Source organism: Sebastes fasciatus, chromosome 2 (assembly GCF_043250625.1).
Source record: "Sebastes fasciatus isolate fSebFas1 chromosome 2, fSebFas1.pri, whole genome shotgun sequence".
NCBI classification, from domain to species: domain Eukaryota; kingdom Metazoa; phylum Chordata; class Actinopteri; order Perciformes; family Sebastidae; genus Sebastes; species Sebastes fasciatus.
The window spans coordinates 18,501,704-18,516,129 of NC_133796.1; the positions used below are offsets into that span (position 1 = coordinate 18,501,704).

Sequence of the window (14,426 nt, forward strand, 5' to 3'; positions counted from 1 at the left end):
TGGAGCAGAAGACAGAGTTAGTTCAGCTTTGAGAATATCAGTGAATGTAGAGTGGAAATTGCAGTTTGTGCAGAAATAAATGCTGCAGTGGAGTGATGGAACGAGTAACGTTATCCACTCCGGCCCAAGCAGGAAAAGTTGACAGTTGACCGTTCTGGGCTACTGTAGAAACATGGCATCTGGATCCGCGAAGAGGAGACGTCTGATATAAACGGCTCATTCTAAGGTAACGAAAATACATCCTTATTTTCAGGTTATTTATACACTAAACAAAACATATTCATTAATATTATATTCTATCTCTGCCAATAGATCCCCCTAAATGTTACACACTGGTCCTTTAAGTCCAAATAATCAATAATAAAAAACTGAAATGTATACAAGTGCTTACAAAATAATGAAATACTGTCAAAAAGAGATTACAGCAAAGAGCAAAAAGGTGTAGGCTGCATGAATAAACATTAGATATGCATAAACACATACAGTATATGCATACATACTGTGTATACTATATATCTAGAGAGAGAGAGAGAGACAAAGTGAAATGAGAACTTCCGGGTTCTGCTCCAGTGGCAAGAAAACCTTGTTCAAAGTGAGGGGGATGACATGCAACAAAAGTCGCCAGCTGAAGTCTGCGCCTGCAACCACTAGAGAACGAGGATGCCCCCCTACAGCAGGTTTTTCAAGTCTAAAACCTTGAATCTCACCTCATTAACAACAGATTGTTGGGCCGTGTGTCTACATACAGCTTGATAATCTCATTTAACTTAGTGTTTCTGGGCTTCAGTGAGGTACATCGGCCAGATGCTCAGTCTCACAACTTTGATTTCATCTTATTAAACATGCTCATGAACGCCAGTCTCTGCAATTTACATGCGCAAATACTAACAACTGGCAACCCAGAATGCTTAGCAGCTTGCATTCAATTTAGTGTGTGTGAGGGATTTCTCTGCATTACTAGTGTCATTCCAACATTAGAGTATATGAGCGCAGAGGAGTCAGGGTTAGCAGAGCAGCCTGAGGCTTGTTTGGCATGAGCTCATTTACAGTAAGAAGTCACTCTGTGTGGTCGATCATATGATGAGAGAGGGAGAGAAAATGATAAAATATTGCTAATTAAATCCGAGGCATTGGGTGGTATTATGAGCTTATACACATAAAATGAGGTAATGGAGAACATGCTATGATGGATGTAATAAATACATTAGCCCAGGGCTTATCATACATATGGGACATTTGATTAGATTGGACATACTTATGAATGTTGTAGCTGACATTATGAGAACCTTAAAGGCAAAATCAGACATATAACATGAACACACATTCGCTCACACAGTGTGGGTCTGACAGAAAGGCTGTTGCCTGTTAACGTTAGTGTCAGAAGTTAAGTGTTTCCTATGACTGTTTATCAGTGCGTGACCAGACTGTTGTACTTGGCTCGAAGGCTCCCACAGGCTTCAATAAGTTTCCAAAACACACTCCTCTATCCTGTTCTCTCCTCCTCACCCTCTTCGTTTCTGTGATTTACAGCTTCCCTCTCCATCCTTCTCCTCCCTCACCTCTTTCTTTCTTACCGCCCTCTTATAATGCCGCTGTGTCTTATTTGCGATGACCTTTCCAGCCCGGAACCCAATGGTTAAATTTATAGTCTCACCCTGGGACAGAGGTTCATGAAAACACAGCTATTCTTGTCACGTTGAGACCCACCAGAAACAGGCAAGCCACCCACAGTTTCAGAAACACATGCCTGCAGTATGAGACACAAAGCAATAACAACAGATAGGAGCAGGCCAGACCTAAACACAACCAGGTTCTGTGCAGCTTCAACAGATGAGCTGAAAACATAACTCAGACACTCAGAGTTTGGTCACATCACAAGCTGCCAGCCGCAGGAAATCCATCCATCTTCCATAAACCCAGACAGGAAAGCTGATGCTCGGCATGACACCATTTTTAGTTCTGCATCTTAACTTTGTGGGAAATGTTGCTCCTCAAGAGGCAATCATGCTGAAAAAGCTCTACTGTGTTCATGACATGTAGGCATGATATCAGATTTTCAGTACACAATTATTGTGGCCAAAAGAATTCACAATAACAATATTATTGTGATATCTACAGAACAATAATGCTGTCACTCAAATTCATCTTTAACTTTGTTTCTTGTGTGTTTTGTCTCTTTTCTGGCAAATGAATTACACTCAAAATACGAGTGTAGGGAGGTGGAGAGAGAGCCTGTATAGAAAATGATTTAAGAGGCACTGGATTATTTACACAATATTATCATATGTTCATTATTTACATGATATCAATATTTCATATATCGTTCATATATATGTTATATATAATATATATATATTTTAATATCAGGTAAAGTAGATTTCCATAACTTCTACAATGCGGTAAACTTGTCAAAATGAATTCCATCATAAACATGGAATCCCACAGAAATTAAACTATTATTTACTGGAACAGAATATCTTTAAATATATCAAGGACTTACGATTCTCAACTATTGTAATGATGCTTGACTTTAACAGCATAAACACATCTGTGGGGATCCATGCGGAGGTAGTAGTTGTAAGTAATGCAATGAAGCGAAAATAACTGGAAACAACTTTAAAAGAAACTCAGAGATGTTAAACAGAAAACTCGTCACAGATACATTCAATAAAGAAAATCAATTATTTTAATGGGTTATTCTAATGACTGAATGGAGATACACATACCACTGTTTAAAACTAGGCAACAATCAGATTCAGTCAAAAACTCTCAAAGTAAGGATTTTGTTGTACATTATTTTGTATATAAATTTGAATGTGATTTTATGGTTATTACCTCTTCAAGCGAAGATGGACAGTGAGTCTTCTCTGTTGTCTTTAGCTTCATCCGAAATCGCATACTATGCACTACATACCCAATATGTGTACTATCGTTCAACATACTTTTGTGTGAATAAACAGTAGTGTGTATCTTTTCAGACGCACTGAGCAGTAATTTACACCGTCATTTCCTGAGAGCATCCTTGCCGTTTGGAGATGTGTAACCATGGTAACCTGTGCCAACCTCATGTGACCAAAACGACGGTTTGTAAGAATCAAAGTCTGAATTAATTTTAAAAATATATTAACGCCTAGCAAAGTGAAATCTTATACTTACAGTTAAACTGAAGCGTTGATTGATGTTACAGAGCTGTCTGCCAATCTCACATACTGTTTTAGCGTACTAAACAGCATGTTAGTTAGTAAGGAATTTCAGACGCAACCTTTGTCTGTTGGCGAGATATCTGTTCTATCTAAAAGTTATGAATTAATTCTTAAAAAACATTGTAAAAAAAAGCCGGTCAGTAGGCAAAGAGGAAATGATGAACTTGTGATGAAAATCGTAAAACTTAATGAGTTAAATAACTGACTGTCAACACAGTTTTCACACTACATTCATTTACTGTACAGCTCCTCTCAAATGTCTTCACTCCTGTCTGATCTGTATGGCTCGCAGCGACACGACAGCCATCCGTCTAATCAGAAAACCACCTCTGAAATCACCCTGTCACCAATATTTAAAATGACATTAAACTAACATCATTTACAAAACATTTGCAAAAGATAGGGCAATCTAATGATAAATGCCACGAGACGATAGACATTTTATTTTGCCCTAACGTTCACACTGGGGAATCTACCCCCGAATGTTACAAATCAACGAGCAGGACAGTTTTATGGCAATATTGAGTGTACTGTCAGGACTTCTGCGTCAATGGGATGAAGTAGCTTGATTTCCCAGATATCTAATTTACTGGATTGGCCAAAAACAGACATTTCCATATGGTTATTTTATTTGTACTGTTTCTCAAATTGAGTTACCAGAAAATGTACTATATCAAGATATGTATATCAATAATACCACTATCAGTGATTACGGTAATGCAATACAGATGCCACAAGTGAGTCACTGAGAGGAGACAGACAGACAGAAACCCAGACAGAATATCAGTCCAACACTGTATATGTATGTAGTTACTAAGCCACATTAATGCACAGTTGCACTACAGCAACTGTTGTTATGGTGACCGCCTCCAGGCTGATAAGCTCTCAGCATTTTCAAGGTATCCACTTAAGCGCACGCAGGCGCGCACACACACACACAAACAAAGTATATGCGTACATCAATGTATAGATATCGGTCACATGATTGGCTTATCTTGGCTAAACATAATTGAATATTTCCTCTCGGTAAGGGTTTTATATGACACTCGTGAATCAAATACTTTTGTTCTTCTCTCATTGAAAGTGGGAGAATGGGACAGTAGAAATGTGACACACTAATATTGATCACTGGCTTAATCTTTCCAATTTGCAACGTGATTTCAAGGCCATCGAAAATCTCAAACTAGCTCCATGACGACGACGACGACGACGACGACAGCTACAACCACCACAACAAAAACACATTTCTTATAGTAGCATCTTGTAGTTCAACAGTTCAGCCAACTGTTTTTTCAGCTGAATGATTCTTCCTGAATCCCAAATGACTAACGATAAGCAAACACCCACACACATACTGTACGCTTCACACACATTATTCCTTGACTCAAATACACAGAGACGACTCTGTACTGGCCTCTAGGCGATAACCAACAGGAGTTCAGAACATACAGAACAAACAGTTCATACGGTATGACTTAACGTAGTCCAAATATAGATGTGGACAAAAACAACAGAGCAAGATGGATCAAAATAAACTGAAAAAGACAGCGAGAAATACAAACGTCCTTGTATTGTCCACGTCAGTTCATTAGTATGCAACAGAACCATACTTTCTTGTCAGAATCGTGTCAGTCTTGTAAGAAAACTAATTTTCATTCAGAGATTATAAAGCACATCTGTCTCCTCTTCAGCTATGTTGTCTTATTATGTTCCCTCTTTTCCTCTTTCATCTCCCTCCCTCTCTTCATCCCTTTTTTTCCCTCTTACTTCCTTCCCACTGCCCTTTTTCTGCCCTTCTCCCTCTGTCAGTGTCAGATGTTGTGTGAACTGATGGTCTTCTAGATGGCAGGTCCGTGGTTGTAATGCGGACACAGAAGGAAAACTCATGAATAATATTAGATGGGTTTCATTAGCAACATGCAGAAAGCTGAATTAAAAAATTGATGCATTCTCTCTCTCTCTCTCTGCAGCCCCTCCTCTTCATCTCAATGTCAAACTCTCTTATTTTCCTTTTTTTCCCCCTCTCAACATAGTCATTGGTTCATTCTCTCCTTCATGCCTCCTTCTATCACTCATATCCCCAACACTAATAATAACCAATAATAACCAACTTATCCACATATCTTGATTACAAAACGTAACCGTTATCACACCACTACAAACCAACAATTTGGATTATCAAGTAACCATTTAAGTTGTGTACCTAGCAAAACTACCAAACATTTTCTGTTTCCAGCAAATACAAGGGCTCACTGCTTTATTATGTTTCATATTATTTTAAGTGGAATATCTTCGGATTTTTGACTGTTGGTTGGACAAAATAATCAATATGAAGATGTCACCTTGGGTTCTAGGAAAATTACATTTTTTTTTATTTTTTTTTACAATTTATTGATTAAATAATCCACAAGTTAATACAGAATGAGAATAACTGTAGCCTTAATCAAGATCGCTGTGATCATTGCAATTACGGTCCACGGCCATGACATGGAGTACATTTTCTCAGAGACATAGAGACATAAAGCGGAGAGCCGTTAGATACAACATAACGTCACTAATTACAAAGAACATGAATCTCTTTTTATACTGCAGAGAAACCTGGTTGCTTTAACTTCATGTTATTTTGCTCAAATTAAACATTATCTACCTCAAATAAGGTTAAAGATGTATTGCACACTTAAACGTGTATTTTCAGCTGTAAATTAAATAATATGACTGAACTGTGATGAAACACAACAATGCTGTTAATATTGACATTTCTTATCAAATTTATAAAAATCAGCATTTCATGCATGGGTTGAAAATGGCTCAACACACTACTGTTTTAAATTAGCCCTGAACCTCTCAAGGCCAATGCTGACATAGACCCTTTCTCAAACCGGACCCTCCCCACTCCCACTCCGTGATGGTACGAACTCTGTTTGTAGTCACACTCACAGCTGAATGAAGCACTTTTCTTTAAGGTGTAGGGTAGCAGCAAGCTTTGGGATGAACTCCCCACGGAAACAGAAACTGTTGTAACGTTTTGCAACCATGGTTTCGTATCAAGCTGTAACTGTTATACACAGCACTAGTAATAAGAGACATACGTAACAGTGTGGGCAGTGAGGTGGCAAACTCATTACATTCACATAAAAGTTATTGCCAAGTAGGTGAGAAGTACGTTTTCACATACAAGGAATTTGTTTTGGTGTTTTGGTGCATAAACACGAAAAATAGAGTAGAAAAAAATACATTTAATATATAAAGAATAAGTACAATGTATCTGTTTATAATGAAAGAGCTTGGCAGGAATGTGCAAAGATATATTCTAGGGGATGTGCAAAGGTTCACAAGAATAAAAAGAATATGCAACAGAGAAACTAAAAATAAAAAAATAAATCTTACTCCCATGCTTCTGTGATGGCATTTCTTCTCTGTCTTTGTAAACATCTTCTTGTTTTTAACTCTGAAGTTTATGAGTTGCTTGTTTTTTGCAGCAGTCCCTGTGAATATGGGCTACATCACTTACAATCATATGAACACGTCTATCGTTTTCTAGACTAGACATTTGATCCTGAATATAATGCAACCTTAAGTTGTTAACGTCTGTACGACAATATTAGATGGCTATTTTAGTTTGAGCAGTTTACGGTATGTTTGTACAGATAGTTGTAAGGAACTTACAATTGTACGGACCGGTTCCATGACAAACACCAAACGCCGTTGCTTGTGGCCAGTAAGTCGGCATTGATGCAAGCTCGCTATTGGAGGGTTATATAACCCGCTTCCACTCCCCGCTAATTGGTTTGGTATGGCACTTAACATGGCGGACCCTCTACGCGAACGCAACAGAGTGGAAGTGTGTAAGGAGAGGGTGAAGGGGGTGAAGTTGCACTTAAAGTGTATTTTGTAAAAAACTGTTACGGTATATAAGTAGGTGAAAAGAAAACAACTTATTGGCAAGTCACTGAAGTAAATCAAATTATACATTCACTTAAATGGGTACATAGTATGGTATAGTGTGTATACTGTACCTACTTTATTCTTGTTTTCCTCCTCAAAACAACAGCAGTCTATTTTTTGATCTTGCAAATTAGTTAACTCTGAAGTTGTGCAAAATGTCAAACAAGCAGTCATCATCAACTCCTGAAAAGTAGAACACAGACAGGAAAGACACACAAGAAGAGAAAAGCAGAGAGAATAAAGGACATAAAACCTGTCAGCAGACAGTAGAGAAAGTGACTGAAAGACGCTGTTTTTCCGCATTGATATGCAAGAGCATAGGTGTGTGCGCTCACATGTGTGTATATGTGGTCAATTTTGTTAAGTCTATGCTATCAGACACCTAATTAGGCCTACCTCAGCATGTCTCTGTTGGTTGGTGTGTGTGTGTAGCATGGTAATTAATTTCCCGTGAGTATTGGCTGCTGTGCTGCAACCATGAGAGAAAGATTTAGTTCTCTGTTCATGAGTGTGTGTTTGTGTGTGTTAATAATTAGTGGGGTCCTCTTTTCTGGGCTGTCCGGTCGTGCCTGAGTGAATTTTCTCATTTCCAGGCTGAGTGGCCAACACAGCGTGGTACGACTCACTCCCACATGACAGGTTATGGTGCGTGAGTATATGTATTGAACGTAAATATGAACATAAATCAACAGCAACATCCCTGATGCCTTCAAAACGGTTCAAGAATACTAGAAAACTAGAACACTTCATGTTTAACAGGCTATAGAGAAACATGCGTCTGGTCTGCTTGAGCCGCTTCCTGTTTGTCGATAGTGAAGACAACTGCTTGAAAACTCTTCCTCATGCAGCAAAGCCAACTCTCTCTTTGCTAGCGCTGCTACTGCCATGTGTTACAAAGTAAATGTGAGAGAATGTAAGCATGAGCATTCAACAAATGAGCTTCCTGGAGGGACACTACTGCCACCTAGTGTTGCATCTATGCTACGATAGTCCAGCCTTTACAGGACTGAACCACTCAGTACACTGCAGGCATCCACAGCACAGCTACACATCAACACATGAGTTTAGTGTAGATAGTGACTGGCATGTAAAGCACCGCTGCCAGTGTGTGTGTGTGTGAGAGAGAAAGAGCGAGAGACGCCAGCTGTGCTGCATCCACAGCCTTCCTGGAACTCTTGCTGGGTTGTTAATGGTTGTTTAGAGGATGATTCATTGACACCTGAGGGGACTCTTATGGGACGAGACTCCTTATGGCTTTATTATCATGGTGATGAGAGCACATGTGCGTACACACACGTACACACACAAACGCAAAATATGGCCTCAAGGGAACATCTACCCTTGAGAAGAAAAGTATTTGTTGTGTTTTTGTTCTGTCTAAAGACCTTTTCAGAAAGTGTCTCTACAGTTTCATTTCTTTGGGTAATTAATTCAATTTAAAAAATAAAATGCTCCAAAACGCTATGTATTAAAGGGACTGTTTGTAGGAATCAGAAATGCTTGTTAACAGCGACACCTGTGGCTGTTAAGTCAACGAAAGTCAGCGTCGGGCTAGCGCTTGCTCGCTATAAATAGACATGAACGAGCATCGCTCAAAACAGTGAGGCGACACACGTCATCTAAAACCACAATATCACTCTATATTTCACCTGCTTGGCAGTAATGTTAGCTGACCAGACGGAGGTCTCTCCATGAATCAATGCTGATCCTAGTGTTGGCTTTTGGTGCTTCAGCCTCCCGACCGTGGCCGGAGGGAGACACCGGCACCCGGTCAGAGACGATAACATTTCTCACTGCGGAGCTCCGTCACTTCACAAGACACGGGAAACCTCTGTTGGTCTGGAGGAGCTGCAGCAGTTATTTCTGCACAAACGTCCACTGAACATTCACTAGATATTCTCAGAGCTACTAACTCTTCTGCAGTGTGTAGTGTGCGCGCATGCACGTGAGGTGGAGTGAGCTGAGTGAAGGCAAGCAGGCGGGCAGCCGAACAGAGGAGCAGAGTACAGCAGAGACTGCGGCACCAAAGCTACGGTCTCCCCGCGTACTCAGACCTTGGCCGACACCGTTTTGCAAGACGGGCTTCACTAGATAGAACATTGCTGTTTTGGTGCTTCCGTGTAGTTTGTGTTGGAGTCTTGTCTGAACAGCGTAGCCACACGCGAGTGCGCATACTTGAGCACGCATATGCGAGCGGGCATATGCGAGCGGGCACCGACCCGGGTGATTTATACATGTAAGAAGTTACAAACAGTCCCTTTAAGTAGAAAATCCAAACATAATATAGATAAGATAAAACATATGCAATAATCTCATAAAATCAGGTTTATATACAAAATGCAAAACCAGAGAAATGAAAAGAGGATTCAGCATTCTGACATTAGTTATTCCGCAGTTAGAGGCAAGACTTGCATTGCAGCTATTGTTTTTCTTTTTGATTTTTTTCATTAGCGTCTTGAGATAACTTCTGTTGTGATTTGACGCTATACAAAAATAAATTGATTTGATTTGATTTGATTTGATTTGATTTGATTTGATAGGTACAGTGTGTAAGATTTGGTGACATCTAGTGGTGTGGTTGCAGATTGCAACCAACTGAGTACCTCTCCGCTCACTCCTCCCATTCCAAATCTGTAGTAACGTGAGCCGCCGAGTGCAAAACCGTGGTAACGCCGTTCGCCTCACTCAGAGGCCATCCTTACCTTAATAACACTACTTTAGGAGCAACGGAAGTCAGACGACGGCTGGCGATACTACAGTTTTGCACTCTGCGGCTCACTTTACTAGTTTCACAAGCATGTCGGAGAACGTTACTTCAGGTAACGTAAAAACGTGAAAGTCTCTCTCTAGAGCCAGTGTTTGGTTTGTCCGTTCTGGGCTACTGTAGAAACATGGCAGAGCAACATGGCGAACTCCGTAAAGAGGACCCGCTCTCTATGTAGATATACAGTATATATTCAGATATATCATTTTAAGTTAACGAAAACACAACGATTCTTATTTTCAGGTGATTATACACTACGGAAAACATAGCTATGAATAATACTGTATATTCCATTTCTGCTAATAGAGTCCCCGAAATGTTACACACTGCTCCTTTAATGTATGCATGATTTAAGCGTCGGAGCTCTTCCATGCATTGTATTGAAGGTGATCACAAGAATTTTAAGAGCTATTGTAAAACATACTAGAAGCCGGGGTTAAGAAAGAGAATAAACCAGGAGACCTATGAGCATTGATGTGGTTTGATCTCAGTTAAAACCCTGACAGTTGAATTTTTAACAACCAGAATTTAAATTTGACTGAGTAATGTAGGTGAAAAGAGGATTAATCATCTGAGTGGGCTGTGATAGAAGCATGAATAACTTTCTTGGTGTCCCAGAATAAAACAGTAGCTCTGAACTTTGCTATACATCTGAGATGAAAGGAGCATGGCTGAGCCACTTTTGTGATATGCTGATTGAAATGGAAAATGGTAAATGGACTTGCAATTATATAGCGCTTTTCTAGTCTTCCGACCACTCAGAGCGCTTTACACTACATATCAACATTCACCCATTCACACACACATTCATACACTGATGGCACAGCCTTCAGGAGCAATTTGGGGTTAAGTGTCTCTTGCTCAAGGACACACCGACCTTCCGATTGGTGGACGACCTGCTTCGCCCTCTGAGCCAAAGCCACCCCTTGCAAACAAGAATACGCAAAAATACTAAACTCAGAAAAAAAGGTGCTACACGGCTCAAATAGAGCTCAACAGTGAGGTTCCAGAAGTGAAAATCCAAATCATATTCTGAATAGGGGATATAATAATGTCGTAACCATCCAAGGTAGACTTACCAACATGCCGGCTCGTTTGGAAACATTCTCTGATATTGTGAAAATTGTTCACCGAAATATGTTTCTGAAAACATTTGAGGCGAGAAATAAGGCACGCAGTTTTTGAATCTGTCTTCATTTTAGATTGATGACGGTTAGTTTAAGCGTTTTTCAGGAGTTTTGTAGAGGCAGCGAGTTGCCATTCACAATGGTTTATGGGATGAGTAGTTCCTTCACTCTTAAAATAATTATGTACACAGTCTTGTACGTTTGCCTTTTTTCCATTTCACAATGTATCTTTTGCTCCGAATCAAATGTTTTATGGTCACAATTCATCTCTAGGCTGGTTGGCTTGGTTCCATGCTTCAAACTCTTTATAAAAGGAAGTAAATTAATGGGAAATTAACGGCCGGAACCGGAGCTGTTCACAAAGTGGGCGGCCATTCTTCAGCTCTACAGGAGCCAAGTGAATGTCAAAGAACTTCAGGATTGCCATCACAACCAATAATTACATTTTCTGTCTTATCAATATTTAACTGAAGGGAAAAACCTCCTCCAGATGGATCATAGACAACAGCGATTCATATCTTTTCCAAACTAATCCTGTCCACAGAGGGCTTAAATTATGTTTTTGTTTTTAGCTTTTTGCCTTAGGTTTGAGACATGAGCATTTACAAGTATCAGATGCACCGTCTTTGTCTAAGATCAGTGGAATAATGTGAATCCACAGGGGCCCTTTTCATTTTATTCAAATTTCTACTGGGAACAAACACACACAGATCAACACTGAAGGTTCTCCACTTCCTGGAAAACATAGATTTTCATTAATTTTGTTGCACTAAGCCAAACCACCCCAGAAAAATTAAACGTTCATTCTCATGAGGGCCGACATAAAAAAATCTATAAAAACATGTGGTCCTCATAAGTACAATTAAAAACGATACGCGCAGGTGTTTTGCTTGATGAATACCAAACATTTACATACATGAGGAGGCGTGTTCCCAGTTTACAGCAAATCACTTGGCTTGCAAATAATACAGCTGTGTGTGTGTGTGTGTGTGTGTGTGTGTGTGTGTGTGTGTGTGTGTGTGTGTGTGTGTGTGTGTGTGTGTGTGTGTGTGTGTTTTGCCAACACCAAGATGTTCTGAGACACCTGGGTATCCAACTGCAGGAGGCTGGGAAATCTAGAGGGAGATGAAGAACAGAGGGGAGGAGGAGGAGGAGGAGGAGAGAGAGGATTAGATGCAAGCAAAATAATCTACATCAGGAATGAGGCAAGGAGAGAGAGCGGAGGCAGGTGGGACAAAAAAATTTATCTGAACGATGAGGGATGAGATGGTGGAAGAGAAGGGTGAGTTAAAACAGGGAAAATGAGAAGAGAAGGAAAGCAGATGGGAAGAAAAAGTGTGGAAAGAGGGGAGGAGGATGTCAGAAGTAGCAGATGGGAGGATAAATCGAGAGGAGGGAACAAGGGAAAGGAGGAGTGCTGACTCGCCTTATGAACTACTTCTCTACTCTCATATGCTCCAGCTCCTCTTTCTCTCGGCTCGTCTAACTGCATCCAAAGTAGTAATCTGTATGCTTCATATACCACTGCATCTCTTATCAGTTAGTGTGTGTGTGTGTGTGTGTGTGTGTGTGTGTGTGTGTGTGTGTGTGTGTGTGAGAGAGAAAAGGGGGAGAAGAGGGAGTATGCATAAGCAAGAGATAAAACGTGTGAAAAAGTGTGCATGAGCAAGAGAGACGGGCTGGACGTTTGACGAAGACGCATACAGTTTGTGCCAGAAGATAAAGAGACAGAGAATGAACTGCAGAAAAGAACTGTATCTAAACACAATGCAGTGTGTGAGTGTGAAAAAATATGTAAAGAATATATGTGTGTGTGTGTGTGTGTGTGTGTGTGTGTGTGTGTGTGTGTGTGTGTGTGTGTGTGTGTGTGTGTGAAAGCAGTGACGAGCTCTCTAAAGGTGCGTTAAGACAAAACGTGAAGCGAATTTTAGATACAAAATCAATGAAAAGATGAGAGTGGGCACGAAGAGGCGCGCTAAGCGGAGAAAATTGAGGCGATGATGAGTTGATGTAAATGGAAAATGTTTCAAATTAAGAAAAGGATATGAGATAATCCCGGTGTTTTATGAATCGGCTTTATAAACATTAAGGCTCTCGTTAATGATAAACGTTGATGATTTGAATCGTCAGACAGGAAACCCCCGAGTCGACTCGCATTTCGTCAGTCGAATCACTGCACATTTTGTTTAGCTACATCATTGTACACAGACCAATGCAGGATAACATCAATCTTTACTTTTGCTAGCAAATTTGGCTAAACTGTTTTTGGACCAGATGCTGGTACAACCTCCTCTAGTGCTGTCCAGCTTATAGCCTTACACACAACACATGATGAACAAAGGCATTAAAACATGAGTTTTACAGGTTAAAGGGGACATATCATGAAAAACTAACTTTTTTGGGTGCTTGTGTACATACATTTGGGTATCTGGAGTGCCTAATCAGACTGTACTGTATATAAGAAATGGACGTAGTCATCATGACGTCTCCCATTGGGTTGTGGACTGCCGTTTTGAAGCCAGAGGTCGGCATTTTGGTTTTCGGCCGTCGCCATCTTGGTTCTTTGCAACCAGAAGTGACACGAGAGGGTGGAGCTAAGTACAACCAAATGCTGAATAAGACGTTTTTAGACGACCAAAACATTACAATTAACTTTCATGAACTGAAAACAAACTGTGAAAGGGTTAAAGTTGTAAGATGAAAACACGGACAACTCCCAGACCGGACAAAACTGTGGTAGCGACCTGTCAATCACAAGGTAGCCACGCCCTAAAGCATCCCCTCTTTTATGGTCTATTTGACTCTAAATGGGACCATAATTTACTAAATGAACATCATGCTCTATTGAAGAAGACATGAAACTAGCAACTGAGACCATAAACTCATGTTTACAATATTTACTGAGGTAATAAATCAAATGAGAAGTAGGGTCATTTTTTCAATCAGAGGAGTCGCCCCCTGCTGGCTATTAGACAGAATGCAGGTTTAAGGCACTTCCACATTGGCTTCACTTCTCAGACCCGGAGGTCGCCCACTGCTACTAACCCACAAACTGTGAAATAAGACAACCTAGTCAGTTTGTTTATAAAAAAAAATGTGATTCAACAAGTCATTCAGATTTGGTTCCCCTTCCTACGTCACATGCAGGGTCAGAATATATGAACTACCCTTGCAAAGGAGCGGCATATTTTTCTCACAAGCGAATCAAGGAGGGGGGGCTTAAAGAGACAGGCGCTAAAACAGAGCATTTCAGACAGACGATGAATACAGGTATATTCAGATAGACAGTATGAGAAAATAAATGTATATATATATTGAAGATTAAAGCATGTAAACATGTTCAAGTAGAAACCAGAAATACAAGTATGAACCTGAAAATGAGCATGA

The 14,426-nt window shown here is 40.1% G+C and overlaps 1 protein-coding gene across 3 annotated transcripts in view; it reads right to left on the minus strand.

Moving 5' to 3' along the window:
- smyd3 (SET and MYND domain containing 3) overlaps positions 1-14,426 on the minus strand; it is a 90,837-nt gene that overhangs the window by 69,377 nt on the left and 7,034 nt on the right. The window contains exon 1 of one of the 3 annotated variants that reach the window (XM_074612522.1): positions 7,545-7,638. The exons of the other annotated variants lie outside the window; for them this stretch is intronic. Coding sequence (XP_074468623.1) covers positions 7,545-7,552 — 8 coding nt within the window. The 5' untranslated portion in view covers positions 7,553-7,638. Of the gene's footprint in view, positions 1-7,544; positions 7,639-14,426 lie in introns of those variants that run through there. 3 annotated transcript variants of the gene reach the window in all.